The sequence below is a fragment of the Leucopleurus acutus genome (genome assembly GCF_964270905.1).
Source record: "Leucopleurus acutus genome assembly, chromosome: 8".
NCBI classification, from domain to species: domain Eukaryota; kingdom Metazoa; phylum Chordata; class Mammalia; order Artiodactyla; family Delphinidae; genus Leucopleurus; species Leucopleurus acutus.
In genome coordinates this window covers 5,978,986-6,000,747 of record NC_139151.1, presented here as the reverse complement: position 1 = coordinate 6,000,747, position 21,762 = coordinate 5,978,986, and the positions used below count along the sequence as shown (strand labels likewise).

The 21,762-nt window shown below is 37.9% G+C and overlaps 1 protein-coding gene across 3 annotated transcripts in view; it reads right to left on the bottom strand.

Annotated features, from left to right (window-relative positions):
- ARHGAP32 (Rho GTPase activating protein 32) overlaps nucleotides 1-21,762 on the bottom strand; it is a gene marked incomplete at its 5' end in the record, with an annotated part of 264,616 nt that overhangs the window by 85,873 nt on the left and 156,981 nt on the right. For all 3 annotated transcript variants that reach the window (XM_082844494.1, XM_082844492.1, XM_082844493.1), the window contains one exon: nucleotides 14,157-14,243. In XM_082844494.1, coding sequence (XP_082700620.1) covers nucleotides 14,157-14,243 — 87 coding nt within the window. The remainder of the gene's footprint in view (nucleotides 1-14,156; nucleotides 14,244-21,762) is intronic.

The following is a 21,762-nucleotide window of genomic DNA, read 5'->3' as shown; positions in this document are numbered from 1 at the left end:
CTTTCCTTTGCAGTTCAGACCTTTTAGTTTTTTTGTAGTTCCACTTGTTTATAAACATTTGCTTTTGGAATCAGATTTTAAAAATCATCACCAAGATTGATGTTAAGGGGAATACTACCCATGTTTTCTTCTAGGAGCTTTATGCCTTCAGGTCTTACATCTAAGCCTTTAAACCATTTTGAGCTAATTTTTGTGTATGGTACAAGTCTATTTTCATTCTTTTGCATGTGGTGGTCCAGTTTTCCCAGCACCATTTATTCAAGAAACTGTGCTTTCCCCATTGTATATTCTTGGTTCCTTTCCTGTAAACTAAGTGACCATATACGTGTGGGTTTATTTCTGGGCTCTCTATTCTACTCTATTGATTATTTTTCTGTTTTTATGCCAATACCATACTGTTTTGATTACTATAACTTTGTAATATAGTTTGAAATCAGGGCACATGATACCTCCAGTTTTGTTCTTCTTTCTCAAGATTGCTTTGAATATTTGGGGTCTTTTGTGGTTCCAAACAAATTTTAGGGGTGTTTCTTCTATTTCTGTGAAAGACACTATTGGAATGTTGGTAGGGATTGCACTGAATCTGTACATTGCTTTGGGGAGTATGCACATTTTAACAATATCAATTATTTCAATCCACGAGCAAAGAATTATCTTTCCATTTATTTGTGTCATCTTCCATTTCTTTCAGCAGTGCCTTACAGTTTTCAGTGTACAGATCTTTCACCTCCTTGGTTAAATTTATTCCTAGGTATTTTATTATTTTTGATGCAACTGTGGGATTGTTTTCTTAATTTCTCTTTATTAGAGTTTATAGAAATGGAACTGACTTTTGGTAGGAAGCTTGAAGCTTTCCAACTAAGATCAGGAACAAGGCAAGGATATCTTCTCTCATCACTGATTTAAAACACTGTGCTGGAATTCCTAGCTAATGCAGTAAGACAGGAAAAGGAAATAAAAGATATATAGATTGGTAAGGAAGAAATAAAACTGCGTTTGTACACAGATGACATGATCATCTAGGTAGAAAATACAGAACAAAACAACAAAAAAAACCCCATCTAGAACCAGTAAGTGATTACAGCAAAGTAGCAGGATACAAGGTTAATATACAAAAGTCAATTGCTTTCCTATATACCAGGCAATAAATAAGTGGAGTCTGAAATTAAAAACACAATACCATTTACATTACCACCCCAAAAATGAAATACTTAGGCATAAATCTAACAAAATATGTACAAGATCTATATGAGGAAAACTATAAAACTCTGGTGAAAGAAGTCAAAGAACTAAATATGGAGAGATATACCATGTTCACGGACAGGAAGACTCAATATTGCCAAGGTGTTAATTCTTCCCAACTTGATCTACAGATTCACAATCCTTCCCCAGCCTAAACCCCAGCAAGTTATTTTTCTGAATATTGAAAAACTGATTCTAAAGTGTATATGGAGAGGCAAAAGTCCCAGAATAGCTAACACAATATTAAAGAAGAAGAACAAAGTTGGAGGATTGATGGTATGTAACTTCAAGACTTACCATAAAGCTACAATAATCAACACAATATGGTATTAGGAAAGGAACAGACATATACATAAATGGAACAGAACAGACAGCCCAGAAACAGACCAACCAAAGTACAGTCAACTGATGTTTGACAAAAAAGCAAAGGCAATACAATGGAGAAGAGATGGTTTTTTTCAACAAGTGGTGCTGGAACAACTGAACATCCACACACAAAAAAATAAATCTAGATACAGACCTTACATCTTTCACAAAAACTAACTCAAAAAGACCTTAGCATAAGACACAAAACAATAAAACTCTTAGAAGATAACACAGGAGAAAATATAGATGACCTTGGGTTTGGTGATGACTTTCTTTAGATACAAGAGCAAAGGCACAGTCCATGAAAGAAAGAATCGATAAGCTGGACTTCACTGAAATTAAGATTTTCTGCCCTGTCGAGAGAATGAAAAGACAAGCCACGGACTTGGGAGAAAATATTGGCAAATAACATATCTACTGATAAAGGATTTTAACCGAAATATACAAAGAACCCTTAAAAATCAACAGTAAGAAAACAAACAACTGATTTTAAAATGGGCACCTCACCAAAAAGACATACAGATGGTAAATAAGCATATGAAAGGATCCTCCACACCATATGACATCAGGGCAAGGCAAATAAAAACAAGAAGATATCACTACACATCTATTGGAGTGGCAAAAATCCAGAACACTAATAACACCAAATGCTAGGGAGGATGGGAAGCAACAGGAACTTTCCTTCACTGCTGGTATGAATATAAAATGGTACAGCCATTTAGGTAGACTTTTCAGTTTCTTACAAAATTTATCATATTCTTAGCACAGGATCCAGCAATTGCACTCCTTGGTGTTTACCCAAATGAGCTGAAAAGTTATGTCCACACAAAACCTGCACACAAAGGTTTACAGCAGCTTTATTAAAAGCTGCCAAAGCCTGGAAGCAACCAAGATGTCCTTTAGCTGGTGAACGGATAAATGAACTGTGGTACATCCAGACAATGGAATATGACTCAGCACTAAAACAAAGTATCAAGCCATGAAAAGACATGAAACTTAAGTGCATATTGCTAAGTGAAAGTAGGCACCCTGAAAAGGCTACATACTACGATTCCAACCATATGACACTGTAGAAAATACAAAAGTATGGAGAAAATTTAAGAAAAAAATCAGTGGTTGCCACGGGCTAGGGGGAAGTGAGAGATGAATAGGTGGAGCACAGGAAATTATAGGACAGTAAAACTATTCCACATACTATGATGGTGAAGACGCATTATAAATTTATCCAAACCCACAGAATGCACAACACCATGAATGAACCCTTAATGACAATGGTACGTCAATGTAGGCTCATCAGTTGTAACAATGTACGACGTTAGCAGGGGAATGTCCGTAGTGGAGGAGGATGTGCATGTGTGAGGACGAGGGATACAAGGGAACCTTGTACTTCCACTCAATTTTGCTGTAAATCTAAAATTGGTCTAAAAAATGTTTATTAAATTTATAAAAAGTAATCATGTTCTCTTCTCTCTATAGAGTATTGCTGAAAGAAATAAATAACAATAAGCAACCACATAACGGAAAGAACATTCAGAGCCTCAAAAGGTAAATACTGGGGACTGGATTTCAAAATTCATTTCTTCATATACCAATAAACTGATTTCTTTCGACTTTTAAAAACTGTTCTTGTGCTAGTAAAAAGTCTGCGTTTTTATGCAGATTTATATGCAGGAAATTAAAACCGTAACACATAATTTGCAAATTCTCTCAAACTGTTTTAAAGTCACTCAGTAAAATTCTAAAAATAGTAAAATACCTATCTTTTCAGTAGACGTGGAAGAAAAACTTTAAATTTCATATGTAAAAAAAACAACCTTAATCATGGAATTTCCAAATGGGCTGAATAAAGTAAATGATCAGAGAATTTTAGAAGTTCAATTATTTTATGAAGAACAGAACAAAAAATTAACTATATACATCTGTCTAAATTTTAATTTGCAGCTAATTTATAACCTTAATAATTATTACTATCAAGTAAGTATTGCTCTCCAAGGATAACAAAAATCAACAATTCTTAACAAGGCTCATAAAGAATGAGAGAAAAAGAAAAAACCAGTGTATATAGGATCAAATTTCTAAGACAAAATTTTGTTCTTTCTTTCATTCATTCACCAGATATTTACTGAGCACCTACATAGTACCAAGCCCTGGAGTGAGCATTAGAGATACAACGAAGTACCATCAAACCTCTGACTTCTTAGAATTTATTTCTAGTGAGGAAAAAAATACTTTTTAAGTTAATAAATACATAAATAAAATAATGATACTTTTGTGCTATAAAGAAGTGATATCTAACCTGCCTCCTGAGAACTGAGCAGGCACCAGACACAGCAACTGTATGTGTGAATGGAGTGATGAGCTGACCAAAAGGTCAACGCCTTGTTTCAGGAAAAAACCCAGGGTCTTTTAGGAACTGACTGAAAGCTAGTGAGACCAAAGAGTAGGAGTGAGAAGATTGTCCCATGATGCTTAGAAAAAGTAGGCAAGGTCCAGATCCTGCACGGCCCACACAGGCCTTGGTAGCAGTTTGGGTTTAGTTTTAAATTCAATGGAAATCTACTGAAGAGTTTTAACCATGAGAGTAACATGTTTAAATTTACATTTTACCTCATTCTGGCAGTTGAAGGGTTATAATCAAGTATAGGGTGCAAACGCAGATGTTATCAACAATGGCCTAACAAGATACAGTGACTGAGATACAGCTTGGTAATAACAGAGGTGGAAAAAGTTAGACAAAATCTACACATACTTGCGGTCCTTTCTGAGAAGAACAGTCTTCACCCATGTCCTCTGAAGACTCTTTTATCATGAGAAAGTTTATCTTGCAAGAGAATTAGTACTTTGAATTAACTGTATGTATGATGAAGTTCAGTGAAAAGAAAGACCTGATTTAAATCTCAGCCTGGCCTTATCCCAAATAGGGGACTTTACACAAGTTACTTAACACCGACGAACAGCAGTTTATTCTTCTACATAATGTGAATAGTAATATATTTCAGAGAAAAGTTTTGAGGTTTAAATAAGAATGTTTGCGATCTGCTTATATTCAATACATTGTGTTCATACACAGATGCTCTTCAAACGTTAATAATCAACTCCACACCCTTAGTGACAACATATTCTAAAGCAACCAAGTGGAGGAGTTATTTAATACCGAGGAATGCATTTCTGATGGTGGAATTTAAAGCATCAGAGAACAAGAGATATTTTGAGACAGAAAAGCATTCCCCTAAAACCAACTGTTTACTCCATCAACGGGGACATAAAGAAGCTTTCACATGACTGTAAATATTCTTTTAACATCTTTATTGGAGTATAATTGCTTTACAATGGTGTGTTAGTTTATACTGTATGACAAAGTGAATCAGCTACACATATACATATAGCGCCATATCTCCTCCCTCTTGCATCTCCCTCCCACCCTCCCTATCCCACCCCTCAGATGGACACAAAGCACTGAGCTGATCTCCCTGTGCTATGCAGCTGCTTCCCACTAGCTATCTACTTTACATTTGGTAGTGTATATATGTCCATGCCACTCTCTCACTTCATCCTGGCTTACCCTTCCCTGTCCCTGTGTCCACAAATCCATTCTCTACATCTGCATCTTTATTCCTGTTCTTCCCCTAGGTTCTTCAGAACTTTTTTTTTTTTTTTAAGATTCCATATATATGTGTTAGCATGCAGTATTTGGTTTTCTCTTTCTGACTTACTTGACTCTGTATGACAGTCATTAGGTCCATCCACCTCACTACAAATAACTCAATTTTGTTTCTTTTTACGGCTGAGCAGTATTCCATCATATATATGTGCCACATCTTCTAAATCCATTCATCTGTCGATGGAAACTTAGGTTGATTCCATGTCTTAGCTATTGTAAACATAGCTGCAATGAACATTGTGGTACATGACTCTTTTTTTTTTTTTTAATTATTTATGTATTTATTTATGGCTGTGTTGGGTCTTCGTTTCTGTGCGAGGGCTTTCTCTAGTCGTGGCAAGCGGGGGCCACTCTTCATTGCGGTGTGTGGGCCTCTCACTGTCGCAGCCTCTCTTGTTGCGGAGCACAGGCTCCAGACGCGCAGGCTCAGTAGTTGTGGCTCACGGGCCCAGTTGCTCCACGGCATGTGGGATCTTCCCAGACCAGGGCTCGAACCTGTGTCCTCTGCATTGGCAGGCATATTCTCAACCACTGCGCCACCAGGGAAGCCCACATGACTCTTTGAATTATGGTTTTCTCAGGGTATATGCCCAGTAGTGGGATTGCTGGGTCGTATGGTAGTTCTATTTTTAGTTTTTAAGAAACCTCCATACTGTTCTCCATAGTGGCTGTATCAATTTACATTCCCACCAACAGTGCAACAGGGTTCCCTTTTATCCACACCCTCCCCAGCATTTATTGTTTGTAGATTTTTTGATGATGGCCATTCTGACTGGTGTCAGGTGATACCTCAGTGTAGTTTTGATTTGCATTTCTCTAATGATTAGTGATGTTGAGCATTCTTTCATGTGTTTGTTGGCAATCTGTATATCTTCTTTGGAGAAATGTCTATTTAGGTCTTCTGCCCCTTTTTGGATTGGGTTGCTGGTTTTTTTGTTATTGAGCTGCATGAGCTGCTTGCAAATTTTGGAGATTAATCCTTTGTCAGTTCCTTCGTTTACAAATATTTCCTCCCAGTCTGAGGGTTGTCTTTTCGTCTTGTTTATGGTTTCCTTTGCTGTGCAAAAGCTTTTAAGTTTCATTGGGTCCCATTTGTTTATTTTTCTTTTTATTTCCATTTCTCTAGGAGGTGGGTCAAAAAGGATCTTGCTGTGATTTATGTCATAGAGTGTTCTGCCTGTGTTTTCCTCTAAGAATTTTATAGTGTCTGGCCTTACATCTAGGTCTTTAATCCATTTTGAGTCTATTTTGGTGTATGGTGCTAGGGAGTGCTCTAATTTCATTCTTTTACATGTAGCTGTCCAGTTTTCCCAACACCACTTACTGAAGAGGCTGTCTTTTCTCCATTGCATATTCTTACCTCCTTTATCAAAGATAAGGTGACCATATGTGCATGGGTTTATCTCTGGCCTTTCTATCTTCTTTCATTGATCTATATTTCTGTTTTTGTGCCAGTACCATACTGTCTTGATTACTGTAGGTTTGTAGTACAGTCTGAAGACAGGGAGCCTGATTCCTCCAGCTCCATTTTCCTTTCTCAATATTGCTTTGGCTATTTGGGGCCTTTGTGTTTCCATACAAATTGTGGGATTTTTCTGTTCTAGTTCTGTGAAAAATGCCAGTGGTAATTTGACAGGGATTGCACTGAATCTGTAGATTGCTCTGGGTAGTATAGTCACTTTCACAATGTTGATTCTTCCAATCCAAGAATATGGTATATCTCTCCATCTGTTTGTATCATCTTTAATTTCTTTCATCAGTGTCTTATAATTTTCTGCATATAGGTCTTTTGTCTCCTTAGGTAGGTTTATTCCAAGGTATTTTGTTCTTTTTGTTGCAGTGGCACACAGGAGTGTTTCCTTAATTTCTCTTTCAGATTTTTCATCATTAGTGTATAGGGGTGCAATACATTTCTGTGCATTAATTTTGTATCCTGCTACTTTACCGAATTCATTGATTAGCTCTAGTAGTGTTCTGGTAGCCTCTTTAAGATTCTCTAAGTATAGTATCATGTCATATGCAAACAGTGACAGCTTTACTTCTTCTATTCCTATTTGGATTCCTTTTGTTTCTTTTTATTCTCTGATTGCTGTGGCTATAACTTCCAAAACTATGTTGAATAATAGTGGTGAGAGTGGGCAACCTTATCTTGTTCTGATAATAGTGGAAGTGGTTTCAGTTTTTCACCACTGAGAACGATGTTGGCTGTGTGTTTGTCATATATGACCTTTATTATGTCGAGGAAAGTTCCCTCTATGCCTACTTTCTGGAGGGTTTTTATCATAACTGGGTGTTGAATTTTGTCAAACACTTTTTCTGCATCTACTGAGAAGATCACATGGTTTTTCTCCTTCAATTTGTTAATAAGGTGCGTCACATTGATTGATTTGCACATACTGAAGAATGCTTGCATTCCTGGGATAAACCCCACTTGATCATGGGGTATGATTCTTTTAATGTGCTGCTGGATTCTGTTTGCTAGTATTTTGTTGAGGATTTTTACATCTATGTTCATCAGTGATATTGGCCTGTAGTTTTCTTTGTTTGTGACATCCTTGTCTGGTTTTGGTATCAGGGTGATGGTGGCCTCATAGAATGAGTTTGGAATGTTCCTCCCTCTGCTGTATTTTGGAAGAGTTTGAGAAGGACAGGTGTTAGCTCTTCTCTAAATGTCTGATAGAATTCGCCTGTGAAGTAATCTGGTCCTGGGCTTTTGTTTGTTAGAAGATTTTTTAATCAGAGTTTCAATTTCAGTGCTTGTGAATGGTCTGTTTATATTTTCTACTTCTTCCCGGTTCCGTCTCAGAAGGTTGTGCTTTTCTAAGAATTTGTCCATTTCTTCCAGGTTGTCCATATTATTGGCATAAGGTTGCTTGTAGGAATCTCTCATGATCCTTTGTATTTCTGCAGTGTCAGCTGTTACTTCTCCTTTTTCACTCTAATTCTGTTGATTTGAGTCTTCTCCCTTTTTTTCTTGATGAGTCTGGCTAATGGTTTACCAATTTTGTTTATCTTCTCAAAGAACCAGCGTTTAGTTTTACTGATCTTTGCTACTGTGTCCTTCATTTCTTTTTCATTTATTTCTGATCTGATTTTTATGATTTCTTTCCTTCTGCTAACTTTTGGTTCTTTTTGTTCTTCTTTCTCTATCTGCTTTAGGTGTAACGTTAGGTTGTTTATTTGAGATGCTTCTTCTTTCTTGAGGTAGGATTGTATTGCTATAAACTTCCCCCTTAGAACTGCTTTTGCTGCAACCCATGTTGTGTTTTTATTGTCATTTGTTTCTAGGTATTTTTTGATTTCCTCTTTGATTTCTTCAGTGATCTCTTGGTTATTTAGTAGTGTATTCTTTAGCCTTCATGTTACTGTTTTTGCAGGTTTTTTCCTGCAATCGATATCTAGTCTCATAGCGTTGTGTAGGAAAAAATACAATTTCAATTTTCTTAAATATACCCAGGCTTGATTTGTGACGTAAGACATGATCTATCCTGGAGAATGTTCCATGAGCACTTGAAAAGAAAGTGTTTGTGCTGCTTTTGGATGGAATGCCCTATAAATATCAATTAAGTCCATATTGTTTAATGTGTCATTTAAAGCTTGTGTTTCCTTATTTATTTTCATTTTGGATGATCTGTCTGTTGGTGAAAGTGGGGTGGTAGAGTCCCCTACTATGATTGTGTTACTGTGGATTTCCCCTTTTATGGCTGTTAGCATTTGCCTTATGCATTGAAGTCCTCCTGTGTTGGGTGCATTATTATTTACAATTGTTATATCTTCTTCTTGGATTGGTCCCTTGAGCATTATGTCGTGTCCTTCTCTGTCTCTTGTAATCGTCTTTATTTTAGAGTCTCTTTTGTCTGATATGAGAATTGCTACTCCAGCTTTCTTTTGATTTCCATTTGCATGGAATATCTTTTTCCATCCCTTCACTTTCAGTCTGTATGTGTCCCTAGGTCTGAAGTGGGTCTCCTGTAGACAGCATATATACGGGTCTTGTTTTGTATCCATTCAGCCAGTCTGTGTCTTTTGATTGGAGCATTTAATCCATTTACATTTAAGGTAATTATCGATATGTATGTTCCTTTTACCATTTTCTTAATTGCTTTGGGTTTGTTATTGTAGGTCTTTTCCTTCTCTTGTGTTTCCTGACTAGAGAAGTTCCTTTACTTAGCATTTGTTGTAATGCTGGTTTGGTGGTGCTGAATTCTCTTAGCTTTTGCTTGTCTTTAAAGGTTTTAATTTCTCTGTTGAATCTCAATGAGATCCTTGCTGGGTAGAGTAATCTTGGTTGTAGGTTTTTCCCTTTCATCACTTTAAATATGTCCTGCCACTCCCTTCTGGCTTGAAGAGTTTCTGCTGAAAGATCAGCTGTTAACTTTATGGGGATTCCCTTGTATGTTATTTGTTGCTTTTCCCTTGCTGCTTTTAATATTTTTTTATTTGTATTTAATTTTTGAGAGTTTGATCAATATGTCCTGGTGCGTTTCTCCTTCGATTTATACTTCGGGACTCTCTGTGCTTCCTGGACTTGCTTGACTATTTCTTTTCCCATACTCGGGAAGTTTTCAACTATAATCTCTTCAAATGTTTTCTCAGTTCCTTTTTTTGTCTCTTCTTCTTCTGGGATACCTATATATTAAAATGTTGGTGCATTTAATGTTGTTCCAGAGGTCTCTGAGACTGTTCTCAATTCTTTTCATTCTTTTTTCTTTATTCTGCCCTGTGGTAGTTATTTCCACTATTTTATCTTCCAGGCCACTTATCCGTTCTTCTGCCTCAGTTATTGTGCTATTGATTTCTTCTAGAGAATTTTTAATTTCATTTATTGTGTTGTTCATCATCGTTTGTTTGCTCTTTAGTTCTTCTAGGTCCTTGTTAAACGTTTCTCGTATTTTCTCCATTCTATTTACAAGATTTTGGATCATCTTTACTATCTTTATTCTGAATTCTTTTTCAGGTAGACTGCCTATTTCCTCTTTATCTGTTTGGGCTGGTGGGTTTTTACCTTGCTCCTTCATCTGCTGCTTATTTCTCTCCTCATTTTGCTTAACTTACTGTGTTTGGGGTTTCCTTTTCACAGGCTGCAGGTCGGTAGTTCCCGTTGTTTTTGGTGTCTGCTCCCAGTGGGTAAGGTTGGTTCAGTGGGTTGTGTAGGCTTTCTGGTGGAGGGTGCTGGTGCCTGTGTTCTGGTGGATGAGGCTGGATTTTGTCTTTCTGGTGGGCAGGACCACGTCCAGTAGTGTGTTTTGGGGTGTCTGCGAACTTCTTATGATTTTAGACTGCCTCTCTGCTAACGGTGGGCTTGTGTTCCTGTCTTGCTAGTTGTTTGACATAGGGTGTCCAGCACTGTAGACTGCTGGTCGTTGAGTGGGGCTGGGTCTTAGCATTGAAATGGAGATCTCTGGGAGAGTTTTCACCGTTTGATATTACGTGGGGCCCAGAGGTCTCTGGTGGACCAGTGTCCTGAACTTGGCTCTCCCACCTCAGAAGCTCAGGCCTGACACCCGGCCAGAGCACTAAGACCCTGTCAGCCACACAGCTGGTTAGTCATGGCACAGCTGGGACAAATTTAGGCCTCCTGACTGACCGTCCATTTCCTTCTACTGTAAATATTTATGAAAAACTTGATCTTCAGAAAAAATAAACTATTATACATTGATGAATTCTGGTAAATACAAAGGTGGTTCATACAATCCAACTTCAATAAGAACCATTCATTTCAACTTCTCTAAAGCTTACTGTGGAACAATAAAATACTAACTATTTCATTAAGCAACCATTATTCTTAAACCAACAAAACTATACTCAGAGGGGGAAAGATCAGAACCAAATTTTCATTAGGGCACATGTTAAAATAAATTCTTGCAACAGCTAGGTTTAAATTAGTCATTTTAAAATTAACACTTAGGAGCTTCCCTGGTGGTGCAGTTGTTAGGAATCTGCCTGCCAATGCAGGGGACACGGGTTCGAGCCCTGGTCTGGGAAGATCCTACCTGCCGCGGAGCAAGTAAGCCCGTGCACCACAACTACTGAGCCTGTGCTCTAGAGCCCGTGAGTCACAACTACTGAGCCCACATGCCACAACTACTGAAGCACGTGCGCCTAGAGCCTGTGCTCCACAACAAGAGAAGCCACCACAATGAGAAGCCTGCGCACCGCAACAAACAGTACAGCCCGCCTCGCCACAACTAGAGAAAGCCCACATGCAGCAATGAAGACCCAACACATCCATAAATAAATAAATAAATGAGTAAGTAAATAAATTTATAAAAAAAAAACACTTAAAAACTGATGTTTTTAAACCAGACTATTTGCCTCACAGAGGTTTTAAGAATTAAAAGATATGCTGCATGCCATAACACTTGTGTACTAGACATATAAGTGATCAAAAAATGCCTACTGAATTTGGATCTATGCAGTATGGAAGATGTGGCTTACATTTCTGGGTTCACAATTTAAAAAGAAATTAAAACTGTATAAGGCAGAGACAAAGACACCATTACAAGATTCAAAGGTAATACCTAAAGAAATCATATCACTTAACCTACAGAAAGGAAAAAGATCACAGCTGTTTAACTGGACACTTTCTAAGATAAAAGATAAAGCAAAGAAAGTGGGTTCAGATGAAGGACCAAGAATTTTGGTTAAATAAACAAAATTTCAAGTGCACATTATTAAAAATTAGAAATTAGCAAAGATATGAAATATGAAATTAGCTTCTATAACGAATAGAAGGGTAAGGGTAAGCGTAAGGGTGATCGTATCTCATCTGAAGATTAAGCAATCTCTAAAATCTGTTGTAGATTGCAAATTCCAAGGTGATGCAAGAAAAGCTGGCAATCAGGAAACTGAAGTCCTCAGTAGCTCCTGCTAAGATTTCATATAGCTTAGGAAAGCAACTTCCATAATTTGGGCCTCAACTTTCTCATTTGCAAAATTAGAAGGTTTGATTGTGAGTCTCTCTTGGTTATAAAAAAAAATGATTCTAGTTTAATGTGGTTTATGGCTGACATATATGGCAAGGATACAGAAGGTAAGCCATGAGAACATATCAACGATTACTTACGGTGTGAGGCAGAGGAGAAACGTGACAGCATTATGACAATGCAGTAAATTACTACTTTCATGTGGTAAATAGTATAACAAGTAGTCTGAAATTTTTTAAGCAGCTTGACAAGATATTTACAACCAGGAAATAGCCTTAATTATCTAGGTCACTAATTCATGGAGGCATAATCAAGTAACGATTATACATTTTAATGTATGGTACCAAAATACCATGCTTACCTTTTGAAGGTCATTTTTTAAGAACAGCATAGGTATTTTTGACATTATGTTTTGCTTATGAGAATAAAAATATTTGCATTGTCAGAACAAATGTAAATCACTGGTAAGAAGAGAAGATGCTAAAAGGTGTAGGTTTTAGATGGAATATAAGTTCATGACTCACATGCCAATCAGGTACTCTAGATAAAGAAAAAATGTTTTATATTCCTGTATTAGCAATGGCTCATCATGAAAGCATTTGATATTTTCACTTAAAAATTAACTCACCAAGTAGAAGCATTTTTATGAAATATGACATGAAACAGTGATTCAGAGCTGCCCACTTCCTCAAAGGAACCAAGATGACATACAGTAAAACACGTATAAATGATATGTAGCTTTGAACATATATATACAAACTAAGTTCAATTTCCAATCTCATATTCTCTCACCTACAAATAAAAGCACTTAATTATAAAAGGTTTGCCCTTAAGGTCACACCAAGACTAAGAACTTAAGTATTTCCCATATGAAATAGCCATTAGACTTTTCCAGACTATTTAATTTTTAATTTCAGGTACATGAATAGTACTTTTTAGAAAAAAAAAAAACCATAAACTCCCCTATCTTACTCTCTCAAAGAAAACTAAAAACTTTGTACATAAGAAAGCTTTCCTAGAAAACACTTGCTTTACAATGACTAGTTCAAAGATAGGCAAGAAGGCTCAATGAACAAAGAATAAAGGAACTAACTGCTTACTTGATGGAGGAAATAATCAATGCTACAAATGACATATTTTAAATCTCATTAAGAGCAAGTCATGGTAATTACCCTCAAAAAAGTTCTAATACTAAGATTTAAGAAATAGCACACTTCTGAAACATACACACATTGTTACACCACAGTGGAACTCACCATCTTGGTTAGAAAAGTGTGCATCTGATGCAGACACTACTTAGTCTGTTCTTTTATTGTAATATGTGACCAGTAGCTGACTCATTTAACCTCATCATCAATAAACAATATATTTCCTTTACTCTTTTTTTTTTTAAATGATTTTATTTATTTATTTGGCCGTGTGGGGTCTTTGTTGGTGCACGCAGGTTTTCCCTAGTTGCGGCGAGTGGGGGCTACTCTTTCGTTGAGGTGTGCGTGCTTCTCATTGTAGAGCACAGGATTTAGGTGCGTGAGCTTCAGTAGCTGTGGCTCACGGGCTCTAGAGCACAGGCTCAGTAGTTGTGGTGCATGGACTTAGTTGCTGCACGGCATGTGGGATCTTCCTGGACCAGAGCTCAAACCTGTGTCCCCTGAATTGGCAGGTGGATTCTTAACCACTGCGCCACCAGGGAAGTCCTATTTCCTTTACTCTTACAGGAAGAATTTTTACTTACGTTTGTAAATTAAATATCTATTAAATTGACTCTATTAAATTGATTGTTTCAACTCTGAGTATATGCAGAAATGCCAATATGAATGGGAGAAAGAATAAAATAAAACATTTGTGTTACCGCAGTCAATGTTATTTGTTCATATTTATTCATTCATTTATTCAACGTTATTCATTCATATTTAATTCTCATTAAATTTTATGTGAAATGGAGAACACATCCACAAAATTACCTGACAAGCAATGTGCACGAGGTAGACCAGCTCTTTAGATTCACAGCCATTTTTTGTTACTTCATTCTGTTCTTCTGAAAGTGAAAGCTATGTCAAAGAAGAAAGGGCAAAAGAGAGGAAGAGAAAGTCATGATTAATGAACAAAATAAAATAAGCATTCAATAATATCTGTCCCTCCCCATCAACTTAATGTAAGATATGCCTTATAACAGAACTCTATTGCTTAAAGCAAATAAGATGAAGATTTCAGGATTTTTAAAAAATGTTTCTACTTGCAAAAGAATAGATACATGTATAACTGAATCACTCTGCTGTACACCTGAAGCTAACACAACATTGTTAATCAACTATACTCCAATAAAAAATAAAAATTAAAAAAATAAATAAGAAATTAAAAATACGTTTCTAAAATTTTTCTTTGTAGCTTATATCTAAACTAGCAGAACGGAATAACAGCAGTAAATAAAATAGTACATTCATTCCAAAGCAGGCCTTCACACCCCTGAGGTACAGCACAAATGTGAAAGGAAGGCATTCAGGCGGGCCCTGAGAGACAGCGTGACCAGTGGTCTAAAAGAGCTCAGGCTCTATTACAGAGACTGCACACTGGCTGCCAGAGAACAGGTTGGGCCTGCAGACACATTTTATTTCAGACTCACCATGCAGGTCTGAACACTGGATTTTATTTTATTTTTATTTGAACCAGCAGCTAACATTTAGAAACTAAGCGGTTTCATATGAAAAATACAGATTTCTGACTTCTATTGAAAAATCTGAAAATCTGAACTACTAGACCCATATTCTCACATGGTCAACAAGTGGCTGGAGCTAAGTGACCACCCGCCTCTGAATGAGGCAAGTATTCTCCCAGAGACTTTGTCACAGAAGTGATTACTCTTTATTTTTTAGTCAATATCTAGGTTGAATGTTAACTGTCATTCATCATGCTACTTGCTTTGTTATTTTTTTACACCCTACTCACTTCACTCATTTATTTACATATCCTTCCCATCTAGGGATGTGACTCTGCAAACTCAGCTCCAGATACAGACAACCCTGAGTTCAAAAGTGCCACTAACTGGTTATATAATGTTGACCTACCTACTTAATCTCTCATCTGGAAAATGGGAATGATATAATAACACCTATTCCCAAGTTCGTTAAATGAGATAATGCATTTAAAGTGTTTACCAAGGTGTCTGGCACTCAGTAAGTACTTAATAAACATTACCTATCATTATAGTTAATGTTATAAGAAATATAAAGTTGATGAGAATACAGTCTCTATTTTTTGAAAGCAGTATCACTGGAAGTATTAAAAAAGAAAAGAAAAGAAAAAAAAACCTCCTGGTATTAAGTAGGAGAAGTTCAGAGGATAATGATCATTCTCACACTAGCCAAAAAGAAGCCAGATTAACTACAAAATGAGTTTTTTAAAAAGTGAAGAGAAACCTACACGAACTAAGTTGCAAACAGGGACAAGACTTTCCTGAGACAGAAGAGATTCGTATGGGTGTGCTCTGATACCTGGCAAAGACGCAGGAGGATAAAGAACCTGCCTTAGACACAGTAAGGAGAAACCAGCCAAACCGCAACTGACTGCATGTGTACTGGAGTGACAAACTAAAATTCCAAGGAGCACCATCAACACCTACCCAGCAACTGACTCCCACAGGTGTTCACCAAGTGGACACAGTCAGTACACCAACGGCGGGGCAGGGGGAGAGAGCAGGAGAACTGAGAGATATGAACCCATGAAGTGTGTGGAGTCTCCCCAAGCACAAGTCAGCGCAGTGGAGACGGGAGAGAAGGCAAGAAAGCTGAGAAAGGTCCTCTGCGGCTCTCGGGGCATTTAACAACTGGTGACTGGAGGTGGCACAGAAAAGCTGAGAGAAACCCCACTGAGGCATCGCGGGTGCTGTAAGAGTATAAGGCAGCTACACACTAGGATCTGGGCAAGGCTAGCCGGAAGAGAGCGCTTGTTGGCACAAAAAGCTGGGGAGCAAAGAGAACTAACAACCAGGTGGGCTGCTCTCCCTCAGTTCAGAAAACTAGAGGCTTAGCAGTAAAGCACAAAGAGATCTCACCAATTTTCACTTCTCCCTGCTGAAAAAAACAAACTTCCTGAACTTACACTCAAAATATTTAAAAGTAATGAGAAACTAAAGCAAAGTTGCCAAAGGCCAGGTCTATAACAGCCATAGGTCAGCTTAACTCAGGGCCCCATCAAACATGACTGACAAAATCTACCACAACAATCTAACAGAATGGAAAAAGAGGGGATAAGCCCATTCCTGAAGATAAAAATTACTGACTTTAGTCTCTACTGTCTCTTATATAACAAATTCGGCATAAAAAATTACAAAACATACATGGAAGCCAGAAATTGTGATCCAAGGTCAAGAGAGGAAACAGGATAAGGGACAGACACACAAATGGCCCAGATATTGAAATAATAAAAAGAATGTAAATTAATTATGGTAGAAATTCTAAAATTTACTCTGAAAAGATAATATGTAAGAATATAAGAATACAGGGAATTCTACCAGAGACTGATCTACAAATATATTCAAAAGAAATGCTAAAAATAAAACTATGCTGTCAGATATTAACAGCAAACTGAATACAGTAAATGAAAGAATCACTGAACTTAAAAACAGGTCAACAGAAAGTATCCAAGATGGAAAGAAAAACAGAAAAAAAAGAATGACCAAAAAATAAATAAATAAATAACAGTACAGTTAAGATCTCTGAAAGAATACCAAACAGACAAGCAATATGTACAACTGGTGTACTAGAAGGAAATGGGATTGGAATGGGGCAGAGAAGTACTGCTGGGACAACAGATGAGAACTTTCTAAAACAGGTGAAAGATACCAACTAACAAATTCAAGAAACAGTGAACCCCAAATAGGATAACTTTCAAAAATCACTACTAGGCATATCATAATCACACTTTTGAACAACAAAATAAAGACAAGAATCTTTAAAGCAGGCAAAGAGAAAAACATATAACATTAAGGGGAAAATAGATAAGTGACAGCTAAATTCTCACCAGAAATAAGAGAGGCCAGAAGACAAAGAGAAACAGAGTTAAAGTGCTGGAAGAAAAATACTGTCAATTCTATATCCCACTAAAATAAACTTCAGAAAATTAAGAAATATAAACAAATTTACAAGTGACAAAAGCTGAGAGAATATGTTTCTAACAGACCAGTGCAACATAAAAGCTAATACAACTTTCTAAGATTGAAGGGAAATAGTACTAGACAAAAACCCAGAACTTCAGGAAGGAATAAACAACATCAGAAAGGGTAAGTATTAAGTAAACATAAAACACCTAAATTCTCAACAGTAATAGACAGTAGAAGTTTGAGACTATCTTAATAGTTTTGAGAAAAGAAAATAAATTAACCAAGGTTTTATTCATACCTAAACCTACAAGAAAAGAGCAAAAAAAAAAAAAAGAATTTTCTGATGAATGAAAACTTAATGAATTTGGACTTCCCTGGTGGTGCAGTGGTTAAGAATCCACCTGCCAATGCAGGCAATACGGGTTCGAGCCCTGGTCCGGGAAGATCCCACATGTCATGGAGCAACTAAGCCTGTGCTCCACAACAAAAGAAGCCACCACAATGAGAAGCCTGCACATCACAATGAAGAGTAGCCCCCACTCGCTGCAACTAGAGAAAGCCAGCACGCAGCAACGAAGACCCAACGCAGCCAAAAATAAATAAATAAGTAAGCAAATAAATAACATTTTAAAAAAAAGACACAAAACAAAACTCATTAGTTCCCATCAACAAATCCTCACTAAAAAGACTTCCAAAAGTGGCACAGTGGTTGAGAGTCCGCCTGCTGATGCAGGGGACACGGGTTCATGCCCCGGTCCAGGAAGATCCCACATGCCGTGGAGCGGCTGGGCCCGTGAGCCATGGCCGCTGAGCCTGCGCGTCTGGAGCCTGTGCTCCGCAACGGGAGAAGCCACAACAGTGAAAGGCCCGTGTACCACCAAAAAAAAAAAAAAAAAAAAAAAAGATGAAAAAGGATTCCAGGATAAAGAACTAAGGTATAAAGCAGAAATATTGAGCAAAGAATTCAGCAAATAAGTATTACATCTAAACAAATCTTAACGTATAACAAAAATAATGATTAATTATAAGAAATAAAGAGATGAAACTATAAATCCTGAACAACACTACCATGGAAGACAAGAAAGAGTAATCCCACTTAAAACATTCTAAGTGCTGGTATTGCTTAAGAGAAAAAGTAAAGACACTGATAAACTTCAGACTAAAAATTAGGTGTTCAAGTTAAATTTTTAATGGTAGCCACTAAAAGAACAGAAAAACCCGCTGTAACTTCCAAACAATAAAGAGGGAGGTAAAATTTTTAAATGTCAATACCTGTAACAGAATTAAGAATAGAAGAAAATCAATCTTCCTAAGTAGAACAGAAGGGGGGGGAAGGAGAGAGCAAATTTCCAAATTAAAGCAAGGAGATGGGGTGGAGGGAATTAAAAGCAAAACAGTATAGTCAAATGGTTATCAACAAAATGGTGGAGTAGGCAGCTCCAAACTCCAGTCCGTTCACAGAAACATGAGAAAACAAGCAAAAACTCTCAGAACGAACTTTCTCACTACTCTAGAAAACAGCAGAAACCCATGAACATGTTCAGGGTGAGACACATGCACGCAAAGGACATAATAAGACCCTAAGCTTTAACCTCTAATTAAACTTTAGCTAAGACAGAGCTGTAAACAGCTTGGTTAAGTGTTGAATGAGCACCCCACCACAAAGGAAATGTGCAAAGACTGGAGAAGTGGCTTTTTGTTTGTTTTATTTTTAGCTCCCGGCATTCAAGGAATTCCCTGACAAAACCCTTCTGGAACACAAGCTAAAAGAAGGGAGCGTTCAGTGAGCACCTATGACAAGAAGTACAGTCTTTGCAAAAACAGTCTGGAAAGGTCACAAACAGACAACTGCAGCCTTCACAAAAAAAGACAGCAAACCTGTATAAAGGGGTGGAATCTGATTCCCAGGTTTACACATTATAACAGTCAAATGTCCAGTATGCAACAACAAAAAAAAAATCACAAGATATGCACAAAAAACTTCACAAGAAAAAGTAAATAAAACAAAAGAAAATATCCCTGAGAAGTCCAGATACAAAATCTAGTAGTTTTTTTTTTTTTTTTGGCTGTGCAGTGCAGCTTGTAGGATCTTAGTTCCCTGACCAGGGATGGAACCCATGCCCCCTACAGTGGAAGCAAGGAGTCCTAACCACTGGACCACCAGGGAAGTTCCAGTTTAGTAGATTTTAAACAAACTACATAAAATACACTCAGCTCAAAGAAACTACACAGAACTAAAGGAAAGCAGGAAAACAATGTATGAATAAGTGAGCATATCAATAAAAAGAAAGAAAAAAAAGGAACCAAACACAGACTTGGGGGATGACAAATCACTATCTAAAATGAAAATTTCACTAGAAGAGATCAATAGCAGATTTAGGCAGGAAAAAGAATCAGTTTACTTAAAGAAAGGGCAAATAAAAGTATACAGTCCAGGGCCCTGGTGGTCGAGTGGTTAGGACTCCACGCTCTCACTGCTGAGGGCCCGGGTTCAATCACTGGTCAGGGAACTAAGATCCTGCAAGCCACCCAGCACAACCAAAAAAAAAAAAAAGTGAAAGAAAGTATACACTCCAAAGAACAGAAAGAAGAAAGAATTAAGGAAAATGAAAAGTACCTAAGAGACTGTAGGACACCATAAAGAGGACCAAAACAATACATTACGGGAATCCCAGAGGAAAAAGAAAAAGTCAGACATAAAGAGATTATTTGAGGAGGGATATTAGGAAGATGCAGGAACAGGAGAGCCCCAACTCTAGACCCCTTCACAAAAACAGGTAATAGCAACTGTCCATCAAAGTTTCTAAAGTTATCACAAAGGGCCACAATAAACCAGGTGAAAAGATGAGTCACAAATGGGGATAAAAATCTTTGTAATACACATTGACAGATTCCTTGAACCTAATATATAGTGAAAAAAATGAGATAGGTGTATACCCACCCCAACATCTTGAAAAGTATCTGGAATTTAAGTGGGGATCACTAATTATTTGATGAATGACTGAAGAAGCAAACATTGTCTCACTGGAATACAGCACTCATTTTCAAAACTGAATTCATTCTCTTTCCCTGCATATTCTCTTCTACCTCTTGAATTCCCAAAGTAAATAAATATAACTATTCACCCAATTGACCAACCTAATCACCCTTGATTCCTCTACCATCCGCTCCTCTCCACACACCCTTTCTTTTCATATTCCCAGGGTTAACATCTAACCTAGACCTTTGATTCCTTAATCTCTCCTGTCTTCCCAAAACTTGTCTCTCACACCCGTTCCTTTCTTCCTGTTCTCCACTGCTACTTCCCTAGTTCTGGGCCTCGCTGCATCTGGTCTACACCAGGGGTTCCCAAGCCCCGGGCCACGGACTGGTACCAGTCTGTGGCCTATTGGGAACTGGGCCGCACAGCAGGAAGTGAGCGGCAGGTGAGCGAGTGAAGCTTCATCTCTATTTACAGCCGCTCCCCATTGCTTGCATTACTGCCTGAGCTCCACCTCTTGTCAGATCAGCAGTGGCATTAGATTCTCTTAGGAGCACGAACCCTACTGTGAACTGCGCACGCGAGGGATCTAGGTTGCATGCTCCTTATGAGAATCTAATGCCTGATGATCTGAGGTGGAGCCGAAGCGGTAATGCCAGCACTGGGGAGCGGCTGCAAATACAGATTATCGTTAACAGAGAGGTTTGACTGCACAGAGACCATAATAAATCAATTGCTTGCAGACTCATATCAGAACCCTATCAGTGGGCTTCCCTGGTGGCGTAGTGGTTAAGAATCTGCCTGCCAATGCAGGGGACACGGGTTCAAGCCCTGGTCTGGGAAGATCCCACATGCCTCGGAGCAACTAAGCCTGTGCACTATAACTACTGAGCCTGTGCTCTAGAGCCCGCAAGCCACAGCTACTGAAGCCCGCGCACCTAGAGCCTATGCTCCACAACAAGAGAAGCCACTGCAATGAGAAGCCCACGCACCGTAACCAAGAGTAGCCCCCGCTCGCCACAACTAGAGAAAGCCCACGTGCAGCAACGAAGACCCAATGCAGCCAAAAATAAATAAATAAATGTGTGTATATATATATATATATATATATATATACATACATACATATATATACACACACACACATATATATATATATATATTTTAAAAACCCTATCAGTGAGTGGCAAGTGACAATTAAACTGCATCTGGTGGCAGGCTTTACAGTGGCAAGTGAGTTGCTGTACTTCAATCGTACAGCTGCATCTGGTGGCAGGCTTTAAGTCAGAATCCGACACTTGTTTTAGTCCACCCATGGTCCGCCCATTATTTTATTCACCACTTCCGTCTGCGCCTCTTTCCCACACTGCACAGTTTCCTCAGTCATAGTTTTGGTAAGCCCACAAGCTAACCCTAGCCAAAATGAGTAAAAAATAAACATCACTGGAGAGCTTCTTTGAAAAGGGGGGAAGACCCAATGATGAGACAGCAG